At 40.9% G+C, this 24,205-nt stretch overlaps 1 protein-coding gene across 3 annotated transcripts in view; it reads right to left on the bottom strand.

The window, feature by feature from the left end:
* Window positions 1–24,205, bottom strand: part of grm8a (glutamate receptor, metabotropic 8a) — a 230,335-nt gene that overhangs the window by 130,119 nt on the left and 76,011 nt on the right. For 2 of the 3 annotated variants that reach the window (XM_062443401.1, XM_062443402.1), the window contains exon 1: window positions 3,958–4,084. In XM_062443401.1, coding sequence (XP_062299385.1) covers window positions 3,958–4,069 — 112 coding nt within the window. In that variant the 5' untranslated portion in view covers window positions 4,070–4,084. Of the gene's footprint in view, window positions 1–3,957; window positions 4,175–24,205 lie in introns of those variants that run through there. The other variant, XM_062443400.1, reaches the window with a different exon arrangement.

Genomic DNA, 24,205 nt, shown 5'->3' with positions numbered 1-24,205 from the left:
ACGTGATGCGAGACTAATGTTTTGAGACTTTCACCCATTGGGCGGGTCAATCAAAGTCAGCAAAACTGCCTTCACTACAGTAACAATGAGGGGGATTCAGCACCAGCATCGAGAGTTCGAATCCCTTCATCGCCGTAACCTCAAATAGAAAGTTATTTCAAGTTTTCCCTAAAGCAGTCCTTTTGAAGCAAAATAGATACTGCTGACTGCCATGTGGACTTGGCTGAAGAATTAGTTGTGCAGACATTTCCTACATGACTCCTCCTGGGAACGGAGCAGCACAGCAGCTGAGGAGCGGCAAACATAAGTAGGATATATTCATTTTCAAAGTGTGCATTGGAGAAGTGAATATTTGACTTGCTCACTGTGTTAAATAAGAAAGTTATATGTAGAGAGGCATGAGTGGACAGAGTTAAAATGGTTCCTAGTCCACACACTGACACACACGACCGCACAGTGTAACCCCCCGACTGACTCGTGCTAATATGACGTGAGTGCCTCCTCTCCTGTCTTGGTGATTAATATGCACGCACACACACACAAACATTGTCAAGAATAATCAGTGAACGATTACACAGCAATTAATATGGATGTTTGGTATCAGTATGCAGAGTGCCTTGTAAGCTGCAATCATTACACTGCAATCACAAAATAATCACCTAGAAATTCCCTGTGGCTCCCTGTGTGTGTGTGTGTGTAAGACATCTACCTGTGTCTCTACATATATATATCTGTGCATGTGTGTGTGTGTGTGTGTGTGTGTGTGTGTGTGTGTGTGTGTGTGTGTGTGTGTGTGTGTGTGTGTGTGTGTGTGTGTGTGTGTGAGAGAGAGAGAGAGTATGTGTGTGTGTTTGAAGTGAAGAACTTGTCAGGACACCAGGTTGTCTTGCGCAGGAACATTTATTGAATCTCAATTGAGGAGAACTGAGTCAAGTGAAAACAACTGTGCAAAGCCGCTCAATTCGTCCGTCTACTACCACACAAGACTATTTAAACCCTTCACAGAATCCTCACCCTCACAGCCTGCAAATAAGTTCATTTTTCACCTGCTTCTATTGGGTATTAAACTATAACAGGGGTTAACTGAAGTCACATAGTCTGTACACAGGTCACATGCTATTCATTCTTTTAAAAAAAGAGTGACCATCTGCACAAAGCAGACCTTGGTTGCCATAGGACCCAGCCAGCCTTATCAAGACAGCTGTTTATCCCAGTCAACCTGAGCAGCCAGAGAGATGAAGCGCTCTGAAAAGAGACAGGTCTTGACCTACTGCTCCCAGGATAGAAAATGACCAGAGAATGACCCGAGGAACACAAAAATTTCCCGCCACACTCCACATCCGCAGTAGGTATATTAGGAGCTGTGTCATTATTCTGTTGCTGTTCCTGCTTCCTGGTCCCATTCTTCCCACTATTCTCTGCCTCTCCTTGTGTATTCCCCCAACTCTACAGCTTGATTCACAAGTCCAGCACACACATATGAACACTGTGGACTCTCCCCTCCTCAACCTTGTTCTTCCTTCTACTTCTTCATTGTTTTTTTCACTCTCCCCTCCTCAACTGTCTTCTTCAGTGTTTTTTTCACTCTCCCCTCCTCAACTGTCTTCTTCACTGTTTTTTTCACTCTCCCCTCCTCAACTTTCTTCTTCACTGTTTTTTTCACTCTCCCCTCCTCAACCTTCTTCTTCTTCACTGCTCTTCCCTGCCATCACCTTCTTACTTCTTTTTCTCATCTCTGGAGCCACACAGTAAACAACTGACTGACTGCTGTCACAGCATATAGCCCTCCCACACACACACACACACACACACACACACACAGAGGGCAGCGGAGTGGACTATCTGCTGACTCCCAGAACACAAACACACATTGCTGAGGACTGCTTTACCCTATCCAGTAGCACACAAACATACACACACACACACACACACACACACACACACACACACTGTTCTGACACTGCAGAAAAAAACATCTCCACAGCGCACAGCCCTGGGCAGGCCGGCTCCAAACATGCACAGAGACGGAGATGGACGGATAGACAGCAGGACAGACGTACGCAGATATGTCATCTTGACATCAGCACGCAAACAATGCAGGAAAAAGAAGTGACTGGGAAAGGGAAAGATGGGGAAGTAAAGAGTGATAAAATAGAGAGATCTCCACTGATACTCTCTCAGATGGATTCCCCACATGTCTTTAACCCTGTCAGTCTGTAAATATTTGTCAGCATCCGACGTGACGTGTTTTCAATAAACATTGAAGGCGTAAACAGGGAAACCGACAGCATTTTGATCTGTCAACATCACTTGGAAGTTCTCATAAAGCGATTTGAGGCGGCGTTCGCCCAAACTTGATGCTCTCAGGACCACAGGGACCGTGCTTTTAAATCTTACATCAAAACAGACAAGCCATCCGTCGCTCTCTCTCTTTCTGTCTCTTTCTCTCCCCGCCTGTGTCACTCTCATTTACTCCAGTGTAATATACTCTCATCTCTCTTGCCACTCCACAACTTAATGAAGGAGTGATAGTAGGAAATTGACTCTTGTAATTTACTCTTTGCTTTAGTCTATAAACAAGGGATGTGTAAAAGAGGGATTTCAGAAGCTACAATAGAAGCCTCCTCGCTCGCTGTCAGATTGCTTGTTTTTTCACTTTTTCAGAGAGCTTTGAGGCCAATTTCACCCTCACTGAGATCTTCTTTTTTTCAACTTATGGCAGAAAACAGATATAACAACCTTTGTTACGTTAAAGCATAACAACACCATTTTTATAGCTTTCAGGAAAAATCTGATATATGAAATATTCTGTGTGAAGCAGATAATCCGTCTATACTATGTATACAGTATTTTGTGAGTCCTGTTCTCAGATCATTAAATTCTAAAAACAACATAGACAGAAAAACTTCCCACATGATTAAAATATGCAGAAAAGGCCAAACTATAAAAGACTAAACACAGCATAACGTGGGCTGCATTTCAACTTCAAAAAAATATTGACTTATCTTCTATTTCTTTGCATTTCTGATCAGTGTGGAATCACTTGCTATCCTATAATGCTTTGAGAGGAGATTTTTTAATGTCCCATATAAAATGAATATAGACAAATGTTTCTTCACCTTAAATAGTGCTTCCACAACCACCACCAAAAGTATAAATGAAGGGATATCTTTGGTGTTTGAAAGACTTGGACATGAGGAGGGTGAAATGATACCTTAGTTAAACAAACTTTTTTTCCTTTAATTTGTCCACCTGTAAATCTTCAAGATATACTTACTAACACTATCCAGTGATTGAGAATGTTTCAATTCAGATGTTCCCAGATGTGCTGATTACATACATTTTTGACATCAGCATAATGCTCAGATTAGAGTCTGCAACAATGTTAAACTCCACATACGTACAGACACAAAAAATAAAGTTGAGAAAGCAGAGCTGCACTCGTCTGTCAGATTCTTGCTGTGATAACTCACTGTTCTCCGTTCAACTCGCCACAGTGTGCAATCTACAGCCTGCAATTTTACCCAAAGAGTACATTTTCCCTGGAGTTTCCTTAGAGATTTAAACAACAGGTTTCTACTCTGTTCTTGCCACAGTTCTCGTCAAATTACAGGCTAAAGCCGCTGATCGTGTAATATACTGCAAAGTGCACTATGAGCATCATATCATAGTTATTTTCTCTCCGACAGCAGAGGAGAAGGTGCTTTACCTCGAACAAGTTTATCTGGACAACTGGAAGAAACCTCCTCACCATACTCACTGTAGTTCTCTTTTAAACATCATGGAAACACTAATACACATCTTTTAAGCCCAGTAGACCCAGTTTTGATATCTTGGCTGAGATATGGGAAGGTTTATAGATAACCTGCTATTAAAGGGTCAGGCTCATGTATGCACATTGTTCTTGACAGCCATATACAGTGCTATAGTATCTCAAGGAAAGAAGTGAGCTCGTACCAGTTTCTCTGGAGATCTGGACGAATGCCTCCACGCCGCTCTCGCCGTAGTTGCCCTCCGACGCCAGGGTGGACACATAGTTCCACTCCATCGCCGTGACAATGTCCATCATGGCCTGGGCCTGGTAGGAGTCCGGCGGCACGACGCGGGAGAAGAAGTCGTAGCGGGAGTTGTCACTCAGCTCCGGGGCTGTGGAGGCGTAGCTGATCTGTGGGATCTGCACGAGAAGAGGGAAGAAAAGGATGAGGTGAGGTGATTGCATGAGCATAAAATAAGTGTCACGTTTTACTGTCTGCATATTGAAATGTTTAGGGTAGGAGGGCAATGTGATTTCTAAATTAATTGTTTCATTTCACTTCATGTTTATTATCTAAATAATTTTGTTTTGCCCACTGACTTCCTTCTTCTAAATAAAAAAAGGTGAGTCAGGCTGTGATAATTCTCCCATCAATTCTGCGACTTCGTGCATTTTTTTTTTTTACTGAGACATAAATGTAGGAAAGACTTATAAATGCTTTCCACTCCCCGTGATAAATCATTTTCTGGGATGTGAGGAGAAGTTGTCATTGGGAATCTTAAAATTAAACTGCGAGGCTGCAAGACTTATTGGTTCAGAGATACGAACGAAGCAATTTGAGAGTGTGCGGGTACGGAGGGGAGAAAACCACATGTGGTGAATATTTGGGAATGTGAATGTGGAAGGAGATGGAGAGAGGTAACGGACAGGTGAATTGGTGGTGCAGAAAGTGTTTTTGTCAGTATTACAGCAGGACAGAGAGGAGAAGATGTGATGCAGGCAGACAGAAAAAACACAGCAGGGACCAGACAGGAGGACAGACAGACAAAAAGCACAACAGGCAGATGGAAAGATGGAGATGCTGACAGAATGACAGGAGACACACACACACACACTCACAGGTATTACTAGCGATAGGTAGCGTAACAGGCTGAAGGTGTAGATTGATTTTTCCCCTGACAGAGGGGGTGGGGCAACAAGGGAAGACCCTGTACTTGCTGACACACACACACACACACACACACACACACACACACACACACACACACACACACACACACACACATTGGACAGATGTCTCATTGGCATTCATAAGAAGTGAGACTTCACTGCCAATCTAACCTAAAACATAAGGTGTGTCAGCTGTCTGTCTGTTATACAAACACACACATATATGCACACACACACATACAAATGTCTACAACTGCTGAACACAGCAAAACCAGGCGCGACATGGAGAGATGTAAGATAGACACTCTGCGCGCGTGTGCGTGTGTACGCATGTGTGTGACTGGAATATTTCTAAAGCCATCACTCACTGTCGTTTTCCCTTCAAGCATCATCTGGAGTCCCTGCCACCCTGCATCTACACTCGTCTTTGCCATTTTAAAAGGTCAGGGATGTATCCTGAGTTTTACGAGATCTTCTAAAAATCACTCCCTCTTCGGTAGAGCTGAAGGAATGTAACCAAAAAAGGCAAAAACAAAAATCATTCTTCACCTGAGCTGTATTCACTCACCTCCGGGCAATGAGTATTGAAAGATCTAACAACTCATATGTTTTACTTCCATGACAGTGATCAATACACACCGTTAAATGAAGGAACGTGGCTGTCTAATTTTGGAAACACTTCTCTTTTTTTTTTTCCTTCTCTATTGTTTAATATTGTTGTATTTTTCTCAGTGAACTTAGTGGGAGTTCATGTTTAGGACATTTGAGTAATGCTGTTGGTTGTCTCTGCTCGGGGAATACAACTGGAAACTTTCATAAACTTCAGGATGTCTATGTATAATTCATAGAGGATACAAATAAACAAATGAAGAGAAACGGAAAGAATAAAATCAAAGCTGAGCCAAACAATTGGTGTGTGTGTGTGTGTGTGTGTGTGTGTGTGTGTGTGTGTGTGTGTGTGTGCCTTTGTGCGCGTGTGTGTTCATGTGTAATTGTGTGTGACTCCCCTGTTTCACTTGTCCTTTTCGCTCTTTTTTTGCCCATTTAAATAGGTGCATATCCATTTCAAAGAGAAACCAATGCACAGCTGCGGGAATATGAGATATTCATCTGTTTACAACAGCAATGGGAAAGTAACCCTGTGACCTGGGCAAACCTGCGCCTTTGATCTTTTTTGTTATTTCCCCCGTCTACTGCTGGGAAATTGAGACATACGCAGACACAAACACACATTTGCGTCCGCTGCACAGTCAACCTCTTGTCATATTTCCCTGAGTCACTACTGGGTAAGAGTAGGGAAAGCAGTGATATGGAATAAAGTGAAGCAGACAGGGCTACATACAGATTCAGTGATATATTATATTGTCTGCTGTGAGGCACAAACCCAATATCATCATCCATTAATAAACCTGTGCTTTTTTGACATATAAATGGAGCTTAGTGAAAGTTCTTTGCATGAATAAGCCTGCAGTTTTACGCCCACTCATAATTTCATTTGCTGTCAATTGAGCTATCAGCTATTCACATCTATGCAAACCTCCATTGTCAGCCTATCATCATGCAGCTGTCTTTTTAAAATATGTTTGTCTCCCTCTCTGTCTTAGTGCTTTCATGCTGCCGTTATTTGAGCCCCATCACCTTCACATCAGCGCCCGGTCTTGGCAGATCCATCAGTGTCTGGACTGCACGGCTGGATTTATCTCGCTGCCTGCTCAGGACTGATGTCCCCCGATTACAAAATCTCCCTGTCGAGTCTAAGCGCCAAAGACTTTTGACAAGATTTAATCATCGATATCATCTGTACAATAAACTATCTTTACTTCTTGTCTCTCCTGATTGAAATGCAGCCACAGACATCTCAGCAGTCACACACACACACACACACATAGATCCCCCCAGACACATATGTAAAGGCACAGAAACCCACTTAGACTGAGCGTGTCTAATGGTATGTGACATTTGAGTGTTGTAAATCATTCATGTGCTGTGAGTTGCGAGTGACTCCAGCCTTTTTCAAAGCAAGCGGAGTTGGAGTTGTAGTTCGAGGCGGGAAATTAACGGCTTGGTTCCCCCCACACCGCTGGGGAAGAAGATTATGCCTCCAATCCCCCTAATTCCATTTGCTCTAATGAATATGTGTGTGTGTATGTGTGTAAAAGAGAGAGAGGGGGGGGTAAATGCAAGTGTGTGTGTGATAAAAAGGGAAAGGATGTACGTGTTGCTGCCAAATGTCGTTTTACTTAGCATTAAAAACACTTTCTCGCTCTCACACACACACACACACTTAGAGGATAATGTATCATTTCAGTTTATTTGCGCACCTTTTTCAGTCTATTTGCACGTAACACACAAATCGTCCTTCCTGATAATTAATTCTGATGTTTTTCCTCTGTTTCTTGTTGTCTTTCTCTCTCCAGGTTATGACTTGGTAATGCCAGTGAGTTGTCCCAATCTTTAGTCTGTCCACATATTTATAGTTGATGGTTTATTGTGGATATTACTTGTGAAAGTGGGGGTGGTATTAAATTTGAAGACTAGACAAGAATGTGGTCACGAGATGAAAGATCTTTGTTTGAAGTCAGTCCTAAAAGCATTCTGTTGGCTCAGTGTGGCCGACAACAGTGTCCGATGGCTCCTATAACATGTTCTGCTGCTTCAGACTGCAACTAGCAATTATTTTCATTGCTGATTCATCTGTCAGTTATGTTAATTGATTAGTTTTTTGGTCTATAAAGCTTCAGAGAGCGGAGACAAATCTCTGTTATTTTTTACCAAAATGACACCTTCAAATGTCTTGTTTTGTCCACAAGGTTATCAGTTTAGTGTCATAGATGACTAAGTAAACCAGAAATCATTCACATTTTAGAGGCTGGATTGAGAAAATGAATTTATTTTTGAAAAAAATGACTCAAAATGATTAATCAATGAAAATAGTTGGCAATTAATTTACTCATTGGCATGTAATTGATTAATTACTGCAGCACTTATTTTGAATGTTTTCAAGCGATACACAAATGGGTTTTTTTCTTCTTTAATTAGAGAATATGCTTCGAGGATGAGTACTCTTTGTTGTCAGTATCTCTGGGAAACTCCACACAACCCTGCGGAGGTGCACGATTTAATCTGAATGCAACTTTAAACCTTGGACCTCGCTGAGCTGTAATTCTCCTCTAGAGCAAACACAAGCTAATCTATTTCACGTCTGTTGTCTGTCATTAAACATCAATTTGGCCAATCCTACAAACATATTCAACCTTGATTCTTTTGCTTAAGTAGAGAATTGATCCCAATGAAATAACAATAGACTTCCCTCGGCCATAAAATTAGAACAGAGATTAATTATTAATTGAACTCTGGTCCCCTCCGAGCAAAGACTATTGAAAAAGTGCAAACTCATATGTTTTCCCTCCATGACAACAATCAATTCACACCAGTAGGTTGATGAGGTCTCATTTTTCTCAGTGGAAGAAAATGCATTTTTGATTGTAATTCTGTTATCTTTGAGCATATTTTCTATAGCCACTCATGTTTCTCACTATTAGCTGCCCAGTTGGGAGTGAATCCAATATAAGCCAATATCTTACAATGCCTGCCACCTATAGACAGCCAGGTCTGCCCCGTCTATTCCTTAATGGGTATGGCGATAGCGGCAGAACAGTTTCATCCCTCACTATAGATCAGGCTGAATCCCACTGGGGAGCTGGGCAGATAACTAACAGCCGGATTTGGACCGTAACAGACCTAATGATCCGGGCCAGTGGCTTTGTGTGTGTGTGTGTGTGTGTGTGTGTGTGTGTGTGTGTGTGTGTGTGTGTGTGTGTGTGTGTGTGTGTGTGTGTGTGTGTGTGTGTGTGTGTGTGTGTGTGTCTTTTATAGCCTGGAGACCAAAACTGAAAAAGTTCACTCTTTAGATTATCTCACAGGCAGCCCAAAAAGATGGAAACACTCTCCAGCATCATTTGTTTGAGATTATCGGAAATGTATCAACTGAAAACTGCTCTATGGTGAGAAATGTTACATAGTCAGCAAACAGGACTCTACTTTGAAGCTGAAGAAACCTTTAGTCCGAACTGCTAAAAGTGACCTTTTGAAATGCCACTTCTAAGACAAATCGTAGACATGTCAGGCTTTCCAGTTTAAACGTACCCTTGAAAAGAGGCTTTAGAATTCCTCTTGTCATGTGGAGACCTAACAGAGGTGCGTTTGTGACCTATACCGTGTCTTGAACCGTAGCTTGACGAAGTGAAGCTAACCTACAACTTATCTGAGAGTGCCTCTTCATAATAAATTGTTATCATGCATCCGTACATGTCAATATATATAACACTATCTGTGGTCAACATGAGTGTATGCACACGTCATGAGCGTGTGGTTTGTGTGTGTGGACGTTTTTGTGTGTCTGTCTGGCGATAATGGAGCTGTCGGGCCGGAGTCTGAGCATTAGGGTGATAGATGGCAGTGTTCTGAGGCTAATTAACCTCACTGAATTACACACATACACAGTCTTTCTTACTGTTACACACACACACAGACACACAGTGGATATGCCAGAGCATCCGTTGCTGGAGGAGCTGCACATAGACACACACACACATTGTGAATGATGTGGATAGGGGCTCGTCAGGGTTGATCAGGGTCAATTTCTTTATTTTGTTATGTGTGTGTGTTATGACAATATTATTTCTTACAGCCAGAATAACAAAGCTTCAGCTAAAATATCCTTTTCCATGCGGAGCTGCAACAATTTTGATATCACAGCATGAAAACCCGCAGCGTGGACAGCTCACGTACTGTAAACTGATCGTTGCTCGGTTTTTGACGTCATACCCAGAGAGATGTTTACTTGCTTGAACATTCGACTCGGGCCCCAGAACAGCCAGCCGTGGTCTGTGTCTAATGAGGAGAGGACTGGCACAGTGGGACTTCGCCGAGCTAATTTAGCGCTATGAGGACTGTTGGGGGAATGAGAGTTGGGCGTCTCTCGCTCCGTCTAACCCCTTCGCCTCTGTCTGGGTCCATTTGTCTCTCCTTTTCTTCGAGCCGTTTGGCCCTTTGCCTGTGTCTATCCTTCCATCCTTTCCTGTTCCACATTTACTGCCATGTTGCTGTTTAGTTTTTCCAGGCCTCTTCAACATCAGCAGCTACCACAGAAACTAGTAATTAAACCCTCAGTGATAGAGAGTACTTCGCCTCTACAGTTACAAGTCAAAATCTGTCATTTCATAGCTGCAGGTTCAAAGTTGGAAATACCAACACAAAATAACAACAGTTACCTCTTCATGTGTAACTGGACACATTTTTCTTGCTTCATTTGAAACCAATTTGGTAGAAAAAAACAAAACATAAATCCAGAGAGATAAGATTGCACAAAGAAACAAAGAGAAAGAAAAACTATCATTTCATTCTGTTGCAGTTCTTTCTTGGTCTCTCGGGGGTCAGAGATGCAACTAAACAACATTGATATTCCTTTTACTGTGTTGGTTTTACCCAACGCGGGCTCCTCACATCACAGGAAATGCAGAATAGAATAGCTGCTTGTAATTTGTTTGTTGACAAGCAAACAAAAACCAGTGGACAAGATGAAAGAAAAGGCAGTGAGGAAAAGTAGGTAAAAGGAAGATACTTCACGGGTGGATGGAGAAAGCAAAAAAATATAAAGGCTGAGAGAGAAAAGGAACAACAGAAAAAAAAAGGAGGAGGACAATGAGCAAGAAGCACAAACAAAGATGAAAAATATGACAGAAGAACATTTAATGGGAGCAAAGAGAATGAATAAGAGAAGTGAGAAACAATGAGAGAGAGAGATTACAGAGAAATGATGAGAGAGTATGTTTAGCAGAAGCGGGCGAGACTAAAGAGGGGAAGGGAGGAGAAAGAGAAAGGGAAATGAAAGAGAGGATGAGAGGGAAAACTACGGGAGGATAGATGAAGAAGATGGAGCGAGGGAGGCAGAGAGAGACAGGAGACAAAAGAAGATGAATGAGGGATTCTGAGATAATTGATGGGGAACAGCAAATGGAGACAGGAGGCAAAGAAATGCAGATTCCTTGAGTTTAAAAAAAAAAAAGCACAACGAGGGAGATCTGAGTGGAACAGAAATGAGAGGAGTACCTAAAAAGCCAAGATGTTAAAGAAAAGAAAAAAGAGAGAGAGAGAAGTTTCATTGATAGAAGATGAAAAAGTCAGTAAGATAGAGGCTCTTATGCAGCATATAAATGAACAGAAGTGACAAAGATGAGATTGGTACAGGCAAGTTTTACAATGCATACTGATTCAAACCGTTATTGTCCATATTTCCTGTTCTTTTTTATCAAAATAAGACTAAATCTGTCTCATGCGGTCTGTTGGCGTGCTGCTGGTGTTGTCACACACTTCCATCTACCCGCCGAAAGCCGGAGTAAGTAACCCCCAAAAGAAATTTGTCTACCTCCAGATTTCTCTAACTCGCAAAAGACTTCGACCTCTGACAGATGGGAAGAGCTGACTCATTGATTCTCCCGGCTTTCCATAGACATCAGGTTTATCTACTGGTACGGAGGTAAAAGCGAAGCACTGAGCATTTCCAGTGAGCCATTAATTCCCTGGAGTTTTCTGGCAGCCCCGGTGTACACTGTAGCAGCGAAGGTGCTCATCTGGTGGTAATAAGTCGTCGCTGCTGGAGCCATGGGAGCTCACTGCTGCCCGCTTTGTTCCAGAGGACTATTGATTCTCTACCAGCTCAACACGCACCATGGTGACCAATCTGTGACCTATCCACTTTAAATATTGCTTCTTCGTTGATTATAAAAGTCATGTATGTTTCGCGCTACTAATTAGATCTATCAAAGGGCTGTTGTGTGTATCCAAAAGCTTGATATATATTTTAATTATCTATTCCTCTGTACTATAGACCTCTATTGTTGTCCAAAAGCTAATAAAAAACATGTCAATGAGCTGCACCACTACACTGAGTGACATGTTCCTTGGCCCAGAAGAGTTTTGGCACAGTTGAATCAATTAATTGTTGGTTTGGCTCTGTGCATGACATTAGTTGACGATAATAAAAATTGACAGCTTTATCCTTTAAGTCAGGTTGTGCCAGCGACCCAGTATTGGTGTCACAGCAGTCCCTGACCTCGTGTTACCTTCGATTCCAACTTTGGCACACAGTACTCCCACAGTCAAGCTATCACAATCAGTATCGGGGAGAGAAAGTGACACTGGTGCATCCCTAACAGTTACGAGTGATCAACTGCTTTTTCATATTTAGGGGAGGAGTGCACTTATAATGGACCATTAACAAGGATCACTAATATAATGTAAATAGTAAATATCACAGATACACACGAATGCTTCAAGTAACTAATATAACAACAACAACAGATGTGCACATTTATATCAGTAATTCAAGTATAGCAGCAATAAAAAAAAATAAGACTAAGACACCAAACTAGGATTGCAACTAATGATTACTTTCATTGTACTAATCCTATAAAGGAAGTTTCCCCCCCATCCTATTAAATTAATTTCATGTGGTCCTTATGTGAAACTAGCACCTGGTTAGAAGTGTGGTATCTGTAGTCAGGAGGCATACAGGTGACATTTATAAATGAGTTTAGGAGAGCATGCCCCACAGCCAAGAAGCAGAGACATGATGGAGACCTGGATTTTAAGTCAGTAGACTGAAGGTATTGATTGATTATAGATTTGCTTCAGGACTGCTTAACCCTACTAACCTGTCTATCTTGACTTAAATAGCTATCAAACCACATGTTTGCTATAAAAGTAGGTTTACCTATTACTGTATGTGCAATGGAGTACATTTTCCAATAATATGAGGATTAAACTGTAGAGATATATATTGGATCAAAGATGTTTCAGGTTTTGGTTACACATACATATGACACATATGACTCTGCTCACAGTGTTACCCAGTGAGAACGTTTAGAAAATTCAGGAGAGAACCTGAGATTGAACTGTCATGGCCCTGCAGGTATTACATGCTCAGGGTTACAATGAATTAACGGTGGTGAGACAGAGCGCTGTGCTGTACTACACACTCATCACCACCTCACTCCATTTAAATTTCAAGAGAAACCTTATTAAAGGCTGCACTTAGCTCCAAAAGATTTACAATCGAGTGGATGAATCTGCACCTGCTGCTGCTGCTAGCAGAAGGTCAGGGGGTTGGCTGGAGGACAAGGTGTGACGTGACAGAGGTGTGGTGGTGCACGGCTACACACACACACACACACACACACACACACACACACACACACACACACACACACACACAAAACACAAAATATACACAAAGACAATGTCAGTTTTGGTGAAATGTTTGCACTTTGGAGATCGGGCATGTGGAGCCACACGACACGAGTTTCAGTGGGGTAACATCTGCGTCCATGCGCACACACAAATTCACACACACACACACACACACACACACACACACACACACAACCTTTGCCAATACCAGAGAGGTGAGTATGGCCAGAGGGCCGGGGGCCAGGGACCCAAGACTCCAGCCTTTAATATATCTCTGTCAATACATTATCACTTTCTCTTTCACACCAACACACACACATACACAGACACCTCTATTGCCCCGTATCACACATTTTGGAAGCAACACAAACTTTGTCACACACAAAACAAACTGCCATCTGTCCTCACCTGCCTTTGAATGCCCTGAATACAAATCGTCACTCTCTCACACACACACACACACACACACACACACACACACACACACACACACACACACACACACACACCAACAGATGAGGAAGACAACTTTTATCTTTCTTGTATATTTATAATCTCTTATAACGATTCAGTGTGAACATTTTGATGGGAGCTGACTGACTTATTACAAAGCCTCATGACATATAGTAGGTTCAGTATACTAAACTGACATCAAAAGAGGGACAAACACCCTGAAGCATGCAGATTAATACGCTTATCATTTATGACAGAAAGCCTCCTTATTTTGCTCATTATCTGGTATCTACTACTACTGCAGGCGATGACATCAATATGGGGTAGTCTCTGTCAAATTATCATTATCATTATCAAATTTCTAAAATCTTAGATGTAATAGATGGAGGCGGCTACAGCAATATGATTAAAGACTGGTTTAATAAGTCAGCTCCAACAATTCGAGTAATTTTAACTAGAGATTGATCAAACAAATAAATAACCATTACTTCTTTTGCCTTATATTTAATCTGATGTTATCTTTCGCTCACTTCAGCGTCTCCTCTGTCCTTATCTCTTCAGCTCTTACTTCATCTCTCCAATAAACATATCAGGTGCAAAGTATCTCTTTAAATCTGGTCACAGTCACTTCTGTGACTTATCTTTTTATCTCAGTCCACTCTCTAACTCTCCATACCCTCCACATTTACCTATGTTTGGGAAGGTTATTTGAATAATATATTCCTCCGACAGCTGCATCACTTCAGAAATCTGAATCTCATGAGCGGTGGCACGCACACACCCGCCCACACGCGCGGGAGGAAAGCACCAGACTACTTGATGCAAGCCAGCCACCTGCAGCTTCTCCTCTTTGTTTTGTCTCTCCCTGCCGTTACACAGAAGTGCTTCCCGACAGTGCTTCATTGTGGGCTCGTGCATGACCGTGCGTGACCGTGTGTGTGTGTGTGTGTGTGTGTGTGTGTGTGTGTGTGTGTGTGTGTGTGTGTGTGTGTGTGTGTGTGTGTGTGTGTGTGTGTGTGTGTGTGTGTGTGTGTGTGTGTGTAGGCAGGTAACGCTTGACACTTGCCAGCATTCATGCTCGGTGTTCCTGTACGCATTTCTTGTGTCCCACTGTGTGACTGTAGCTGCAAAATGTCACGAATTCCTCAAAAAAACACACGTGCGTGGCACAGAGCTTACATGCGTTCCCGTCTTGTTCGTTTGAAATTTGCAAATGTAGAAAGAGAGAGAGAAAAAGAGAAACAAAAAGACACACGGGTTGAGAGAGATACTGTATGCACATTATGAGTTTCAAACAGGTATTCCCCTGCATCAGACCCATTAGGCATATATTTCCATTGTTAGACTTGTAAATGAGACTCATACATCATGCAATATGCCAGCAGACCTGCACGGAAAGCGTTTTCAATCTGTTTAATGAAAAACAACTTGGCGGCAAATTAGACGCTAGAAAGTCCTTAAAAAACATTTGAGCGTGTGCATGTCCTGGTTATGAAATAAGTTTTGGTTAAGTGTTTGACATATTTTTTCTTCTTTTTTTTCCCACCCAGCGATGAGAATTTCCCCTGGGGATAGCTGTAACCGCACACACCCACACGTACCTCAAGCACACACAGCTAATGTCGTGACTAAAAGGACTGTGTGTTTTTTACTACTGTGTGACTTCCTCTGCTGCCACAGTATGTGTGCAGGTTCTGATTTATTTCTCTGTGTGAGCTTATAACCTCTCACAAGAGACCCATTATAAGCTCAGCAGGCAGCCACTTCAAATTTGTATATTATGTATATATCAGAAAGATGGCATGTATTCAAGTGCGTGTGTCGTATGCTGATAATGTGACCGCACCATCGGCTCTTTCACCATGACAACTGATACAGACCCACAAACTGTTTCAAGAATACAGCGTGTGATATCAACAGTTACATCATGACTGTCTGAAAAAAAAAAAAAAAAGAAGTGAAATCAAGTTGTGGTTAACCTACAAACAGCATGCAGTTTGAATTTATGTGCGCTGTGTTGTATGTGCCGCTGAGATTTCTTTATACATTTCGCCTGAATGTACTGTAACATCAGATGTCTCCATGAACTTTTTCATTTTCTACTTCTCCTGCTTTATCTTTAATCATGTTTAATGGGCAAATAACAAACTGATCATTTAAAACTACACAATAACACACACACACTTGTATCAGATTGTATTAACACCATAAAAATGTGGTCTCGCAAATTACTGTAGAGTTGAGTCGATACCTCTCTGACACATTTTCAATAGAAATGTAACACTATTACCGGTAATTCTCTGATTCAGATATTGAATGAGCATACAGGCGGGGCAGCTGGAATTGGCTTTCGGTGCAGCGTGTGTAGATCATGGCTCCACAAGCTCAAAGGGATTTCTTTACTGATGAGGTGTTGTCCTGATATTTCATTTAATATGAGAGCCAAAAATAAATAAATAATGACTCTGTGATGAATACAAGCTCACAAATAATCTGTGTAGGGATTTGGGGATGTGACCTACTCTTAAAACAGTTTTTTTTATGTATTGAGAAGGAGATTATTAACAGCCCAATTTACCTGCCCGTGATACTGTGTTTCATCTTTGTTAGGATTGATATTTGTGTCGCCTTTGTACCGGTCGATGACAGAGCTGCTGCTGGAAGTGAAATGGTTTTGTGTTGAGAAAAAATAACCTGGTTGAAAGGGCACCTCCCTGGAGGGTTCCTTCACAGTGGGTTAGAGGGCAGGATGTAATGTATTAAGCGTTAGCTTTTGTTGTCTGCCCTCAGAAAAAGCTGCAGCTATAGTGACAGATTCAGGGGTCAGAGTATATGTCCAGTTCTTCATTGTTGAGTTTGATCACGCTTGTAGTGTCAAAAGGAACATAAGCTTCTGAATCCACGAGGGATGACGTTCCAGTATTCATGTGAGTTAGGATGATGATATAATTGTTTTATTTTATTTATTTATTTTTTTTATATGAGGAAATTTACACAATAGCTTTAGCGTTAGCCATTTACTATCATATAAAGTATGTAGCCATCATATTCATACAAGACTGGTATGAATCAGCTGGAAGTATCATAAAGTCTGCTACAAACTGAGCTTTCAACCACCTCACAGAGATTTAGCATTAAGATCATCTTCTGCTGACTTGCTAAAGTGCATAAACCGTGCCAGCAACAGATTTCATTTCATCCGACAAAATCCATGGTCTTAGGCTTGAAACAGGAAGTCTGCTTTTGTTTACTTCTGCGTGAAATCAATTAGTATGAATTCCGCAGCATTGTGCATTGTCACTGTAATTGTAACTGCACATACGCTGTGCGAGAGCAGAAATCCTTAGAGGCATAGAAACAAACATTTATAGTTTCTTGTATCATACTGTATATGCCAGTAGCCCCCCCCCCCCCCCCCCCCCCCCCCCCTCTGTTCTAAAAATGTCTCTGCACCAGCGTTGATAAGATGAAACACCTCGATGTTTACTGAGCTGCTGATTAAAGGGATTCTAATTTTGAGAATCAAGCAGCTTGTTGCCACAGCAGTCCCAGTGCCTTCTCAGAGCGGGTAAAAGCACAAATGTATTCTGACATTTCAGCTATTGTTTCAGGCTTGAAACAACAGAGCAGCAGGTGCTGAGACATTAAACTCATTTATTTCTTGTGCTCCCAAGCATCACTAAACGGCCATTCATGCAGGCCCACCAACAAGTTAACATAGTCAAATACAAAGTGACGTGTTCAAATAGTAGCTGTGCGGTTGATATAAGGGCTGGCTGCATCCAAAGACAGAAAAAGGTGACTGTTGGTGAATGGAGAGTAAATTAAGGAAAACATCAATTGAGCTTGGTTAAAATAGTTCTTTACATTAAAGATCAGGAAGAAAGTTTTGCTGCTGAGTCTTGTGTACATTTCACAGTTATGATGTTTTAATATATTAAAGATAAAGCCAGGTAGCTGATACTTAGTATAAAATAAAAGAGGAAGTGATTATACTAATGTATGTAAACACAAAGTGAGTTTGCCCTTTGGGTTATTTAATTGGTCAGGAAGGTTGGTGCAATGTGAGATCTAACCTTTAAATGAAGGCTATGGTGCTCACAGAGTAACAGGTGCACACCTGAAAAACAGCTGCAGCACTCAAGTTCAATAACTCACCTGCGTATGCCTTTAAAGACAAGGTGAAGAGAATGGATACAACATTTCCTCACTTTAAAGTTTCCCAACGCCAACTCCACTTCATTAAAAGAAAACTCACGACTTGGACCGCTCTTTCAAGCCGCTGGGGAAAACACAGTCAGGAGTATTGCAGGACCGGCTCGTATCTGTACCATATGGTCTCGAGGGAAGCGTTATCATTTTATTTTTAGGGAAGAACACGCTCACGCTTGCACACGCACACACCCGCTGAGAGGAAGCAATTCCATTTCCGTATGCCCCCCTGTGTCTTCCAATCCACCTTCCTCCCAACATACTTTTACACACATGCTGACTCACAAGTCTTTACATGTGCGCGCACACACACACACACATGCAGATATGCTTCTCATAATCATACACTAACAAAAGTTTGTTTCCAGATCACATCAGTCTTTTCTTTTTATTCATGTTTTAGGTTGTGTTGTCACTTTAACAAGCTGTACTGCTGTGAAGAAATGTGACTCATCCATTGCTCCATTAGCATGCATGTAATGTACTGGATTCTGACTCTGTGAATATCAATTCTTATAGTGTCCATTCACTAGCTTTCTCATGCTTGTGTGTGTGCGTGCATGCATATCTTTGAGCATATGAATGCAGCAACCAATCTGAAATCATGCTGTTAATGCGCCTGACTGAGTAACAGTGTGCACACAGACTTAATGCACTAATGCAGCATTGGCTAATAGAAAGAGCTGCAGAAATCACACACTCTCAACAGCATATTAATATAATGGGATGGGGTGGGAGGAGGGATGGAGAAGGGAATGAGGAGGGAGGGCAAGAATATAGGAGAGGGAAGAAAGAGGGATGGCGGGATTATAAAAATATAATGGGTGGGAGGGAGTCCTTCGGGGATGAGCGAGGGGAAGGGAGATGGTGAAAAGAGGGAGAAAACAAAATGAGGGATATGGAAGTCAGGCATTGATAGAATTTGAGGGATTATAAATGGAGAGATGGGTGGTACAGAGAGGTTATACTGAGATCAATATCAAATATCTATAATCAGATGCAAAGAAGTGGAGAAACGGACGAATGAAAAATGCTGTAATATAATAATTTGTGAAAGGCCTTTTATAGTGTGACAAAAACAGAAACGTTTTTAAGTCAGCTGACTGCTTTCGGGACAATAGTGTTGTTTGATAAGCCTCCAGCTCAGTAAGAAACATCATCTTTGAATACCAAGCAAAGAAAGGTTATATTTTACTCCACAATGCTCATTAGTGTGACAAAATCCACAATTAAGGAGAATACCTGTTGAGCAAGCCGAACATAAACTTGCAGAAATGTAACATTTTCGACTCTGGCAAGTCCCGGTAACCATCTTCATCTACTGCTTCTGCGTTTTACATAGCCATTCTGAGCTTGGTGCTCTAATAAACAAGCTAAAAATAAACCTTTATACTTATGTAACTGTGTAGCCTAATTAACCAAGTATCTTTAAAATGTATTTCTTGTTCTAATCTTTTTTTTAGCTTATACAGTACATGTTTGAGAGATGGTCTGGTTTTAATTAGTCTATGTATTTAAAAAGTGAACTATACTGTTTATGATGGTGGAGGATCTATAAATATTGGTGTAGCTTGTTGGAAAATAAACCAGTCAATCTAAAAATATAGCCTTCATTATCCTCATTACAATTTTGCATTTGTAAGAATAATATCACTGGTATCAGTATCTGTCACAACAAACTGAAAATTATCATTATCGACCCTGAAATTCCATTTTGGTGTATTTCTGGTGAAGAATCAGGATTTAAAAGGCTCATTCAGGAACAGATCTACTGCAACAAGCTCAAAAACAGGTGGTTTAGCTGTTCACAAATCCATTAATGTTGCTTTATTCTTATAAACTTATACTATTATTGCTCAAGCACTCTTAACTCTCTCCTTACTTTAGCAACCTTCTAACTAATCTCACAGTTACTTTTGTTCATCAGTTAGCTTAGCAGCTAATTTAGCTTAGCAGTTAGCGATGGCTTCTCCCATCTCTCTGTCTTGCCCGGTGGGCCATATGTTAAGCTAGTCCTCTGCCAACATGAACGTTTAATGTAAAATATTTGCAGTCCTGGAGGTGAGAAATATAATATACAGTATAAATATGGTCATTATTCACATCAGCAGTAACAACTTCCGATTAGGCTATGCCAATCAGAGGTCACAAAAATCTATGGGGCCCTGCCTAATCTGACCGATGATTACATGTTTAGCCATACATCATCCTAATTTAACCACTAGCTGTTGTGGCGTTGTCCAACAAACAATATGTACTTTATAGATAATTAGTGGACTTTTTGGGGAAGAGATGACATACACCCCACTGTGGATGGAGTTGCTCTCCTATCTAGAAATGTGGCTGAGTTTATTGGAAGACCAAAAGCATGATAACCCAGAGTTGAGACCAGAAGCCAGACCTGCAGTCCTACACACTTCTCTGCACTTCCACTGAGCAGTTAATCACCCAAAACCACATAGAAACTGTGTCTCTGCCCCCCAACCACTTAAATCAATTAAACCCAAAGTAAACAGAAGAAGAGTTATTCATTAAAATGTAATAAAAATGAACACCACCACTGCAATAGTACAGCAGAATGGGAGAATTAAATGTAAACTCAAACATTAGATCTCTGTCATCTAGAGCTGTAATAATAAATGATCTCATATCAGATTATCATACTGATTTATGTTTTCTTACTAAAACCTGGCTGTGTCATGAACAATATGTCATCCTAAATTAATCCACTCCCCCCCAGTCATATTAATACTCACATTCTTCGAGGCGCCGGCTGAGGAGGAAGAGCTGCAGCCGTGTTCAACTCAAGCCTATTAATCAACCGTAGACCTAAACTTAATTATAAACCATTCAAAAGTCTTTCACACCCAACCTGGAAAACTTCCCAGCCAGTTCTATTTTTTATAGTGTACAGCCCTCCTGACCCAAACTCTACATTTTTTTCTGAATCCTCTAAGTTTTTATCAAACTTAGTCATTACTGATAAAGTAATTAATGTAAGCAGCTTTATCAGTCATTCTTAAGACTGCGTTTATCTCATTATTGGACTCAATTGGCTCCTATCAGAGTGTAAATAAACCCACTTAGGCTAATGTCTTAACCACACCTTCAACTTTGTTCTGAAAAATGGCATCAAAATTGAGCATTTAATGGTCTTCTCACCAAATCGTATTTTATCAGAACATGACTTACAAACCTTTGAATTCCTATTACTGGATAATCAATGTCTATTTTATAGATTTAAGTAAGCAATTCCATCAACCTTGAATTCAATCCCATGTTTCAATACAACACACTACTCACATGCTAACTTAAGTCATGATCATCTTGTTGACAGACGATAGTGAGAGCCATTTATTACTCAACACAGCCCTAGGTTCCTTCTTAGTCCTTTGGCTAGGCTGACAAAGAGTCATAACTATTTTGTATTGTATTCCTGTAGTTTTCCTGCAGTTTTGTGCTTTCTTGTCCCAAAGGTAACCTTTGGATGCAGACCGATGGATGTCCAGTGTGACGCCCACCGCTGCTGTTATTATCATTAGTCATTTTTCTATTATCATCATTGTTGTCATGGTTATTATTGTCACTGCTGTGCTTCTCTATGTCTCGCTCTCCCCTCTCGCCCTTCCTCTTTCTCTGTCAACCCAACAAGTCGAGGCAGATGGCCTCTCACCCCGAGCCCTGCTCTCTGTTCTGTTCAGGTTTCTTCTTGTTAAAGCAGAGATTTTCCTCGCAGCTGTCGCCAAGTGCTTACTCATGGGGAAATATCGTGTCTCTTGTAAATTAAAGTACAGTCTAGACTTGCTCTAAGTGAAAAGTGCCCTGAGATATTTTCTGTTGTGATTTCGCACTGTATAAATAAAATTGACTTGACTTGACATGTGACGATGATTTCAACTCTCCCTTCGCATCCCTCCAGGAAAAGGCTGATTAAAAGGCAATGCAAAAAATAGACTGGAAGACAGATTGTTGGGAGAGATGACAGTGTGACCAACTGTTTTTTTAAAAGCTTTTCATGAGTCGAACTGCTCAGCACTGTCCCCGCTTCACTCCGCAAAAGCGTTGTCATCAAAAACGAAAAGTACTTTCAGTTAACTGATCAATTGATTTATTCTATTCAGCTTAGCATCTTTTTTTCCCCTTTCCCTCTCTCTGAGGCTTTAACATACTCTCTATGGACTCAGTACAGCTTCATTTTTCACCCCACAAACATCCTTCTCCTGTCTCCATGAATGGTTGAATCACCACTCTATGATACTGTGTTAGTTGGCAAAATGGTGTTTATGTGTTGTTAACGAAAATGTCAGCGATGATTAATTAAACACTTGTTGGCAGCAGCACAAATGAGTTGACCTTAACTAAACACGTGACATTTTTCAAAGACAGATGAGATAAAAAGGGTAAATGAACAAACCTGAGAAGCTGTGGACGGCGAGCAACAGCAAGTAAAAAAATCATAAAAAGCTAAATAGAAATAGGAAAGTTCACTTGATTTTACATTTACTGTTCCAAACATCACATTACTTGGAGATTCCTCTTATTAACATAAAGTAATGCATTTTAAGTTTCCACTAGCAAACTGCAGGAGAATTGGGGAGTTAAATACTGTATTATGAGCATGATAGAATTTATGGCTAAAAATTAGAAACTTCTTCAACCGAGAATTCAAGAAAAAAAGTGTTATTCTATTTCCATAACTGATAATGTGTCAGTGTAAAAATACATTTTCTATAAGGGCTCAGCGTCAAATACAGTATGCTGCTAATTAAAAAGTATATAAAAAGCATTTTAACACATTGTTGACATAAAAATGACACATCCTTTTTCCCACTCATCTGTCTCTCAGTAAAGGTGCCAACATCCCAACTCCACACCCCCGCTGCCTTTAAATCATTCCCCCCAAACTTAACTCCTCCACCCTGTTCTCCAACATCTCTCCCCTCCTCACTTCCTCTCTTCACTTATTTACACCTTTGTCCCAACACCCCTGTGTCCTGTCCTGTCTCTCCTCAAACCCACCTCTCCCCACCAGTCTCCATTCAGACAGAAAGCCCAGGACTTTTTATTACTTAACTTGACAAGCAAGGAAGCAAAACTAGTGAGTACAGAGAGCTGGTAAGGTTATAATTATTGGTCCATTCTAGGTAAATGGAGAGGAAAAACAAGTCTTTTCACCACCCAGAGCAGCATCCGTGTCAGTCTGTTTACTGCTTTCTTACCTCTGACTTAACAAGCATTTGCATCACCTCCATTTTTTATTCATGTTCTGTTTGAGTTGAGGGTTTCAAGCATTGTTGCGTGTCTAAGCGTGTGTCTTTCTCCATCTCAGTCTGGTTTGTTTTTTTTATCTGAATATTTGACAGAAACGCAGAGAAAATGAGCGGCTGACTGAGGGAATTAATGTTTGTGGCGGTTTTGTGACTCAAAGACAATCAGGATTGTAGTTGCTTCTTCACATGCCAAGGGTCCACCCTCACCACTCCTCTCCCTCCGCCTCTCATCATGATGTCCCATTTTCCCCATGTCATTCTCACCAATTCTCACCCTCTCTCCCCTGAGTCACATCTCCCTTAACAATCTCCTTTACTCTGTCACACATTTTTTATGGTTGTGTTCCTCTGTTTCCACAATCTCTATTTATCGCATTGCTTTATAAGACTGTATTCCACACTCAAAATGAAACTATGAGTAAAGTGGGCTTCATTTTGCTCTATTCGCCTCATTTCATGATCTGAATTTTTCAACAGATCCTCCGAATTTAATGATCAAATATGTAATTTTCCATGCACCCCAAAAGGACCCATAGGTAAGTTTTCTAACCTGGTGCCACTCCTGACTAGACCACTCCCCCTGTATAAATCCACCCTTCATACCTGCAGAATGTGAATGTTTTACGTATGGTACAATGACTATAAAGACATATTCTATTCTATTCAGGCTTGTGTGTCCCCTCTTTTCCCTCCAAATCATTCCAGGCAGAACAAAGAGAGGGCTGATGTGAGTTTAATATGGCCTTTTTACCTATATAATATATGATTTGGTTTATGGTATGTATAGTTTTAATGTTGACAGATTGTTCTGTATTTCGTTATGCTAGATTCATGTGTTTAATCTATGTTAATTAAGGAGAAAAGAGTGAAATGCCAGACTGTGGATGCATTAATGATGCAAGTTACAACGCTTTAACCTAATTAATCATTATTATATTGCTTCATATTAATATACATTAATATTTGATTGATTTTTTTTTATTCCTTTGTATAGAAAATCATCCACCAACCGCCATCAAACTCTTAACCATTTCAATCCACTGATTACAATAAATTATTGAAACAGCTTCCTGGATCTTGTGTTTAAATGTGCACC

Source organism: Scomber scombrus, chromosome 22 (assembly GCF_963691925.1).
Source record: "Scomber scombrus chromosome 22, fScoSco1.1, whole genome shotgun sequence".
Classification (NCBI taxonomy): Eukaryota; Metazoa; Chordata; class Actinopteri; order Scombriformes; family Scombridae; genus Scomber; species Scomber scombrus.
The sequence above is the reverse complement of the archived record's forward strand: the minus strand, read 5'-3'. Positions and strand labels throughout refer to the sequence as shown.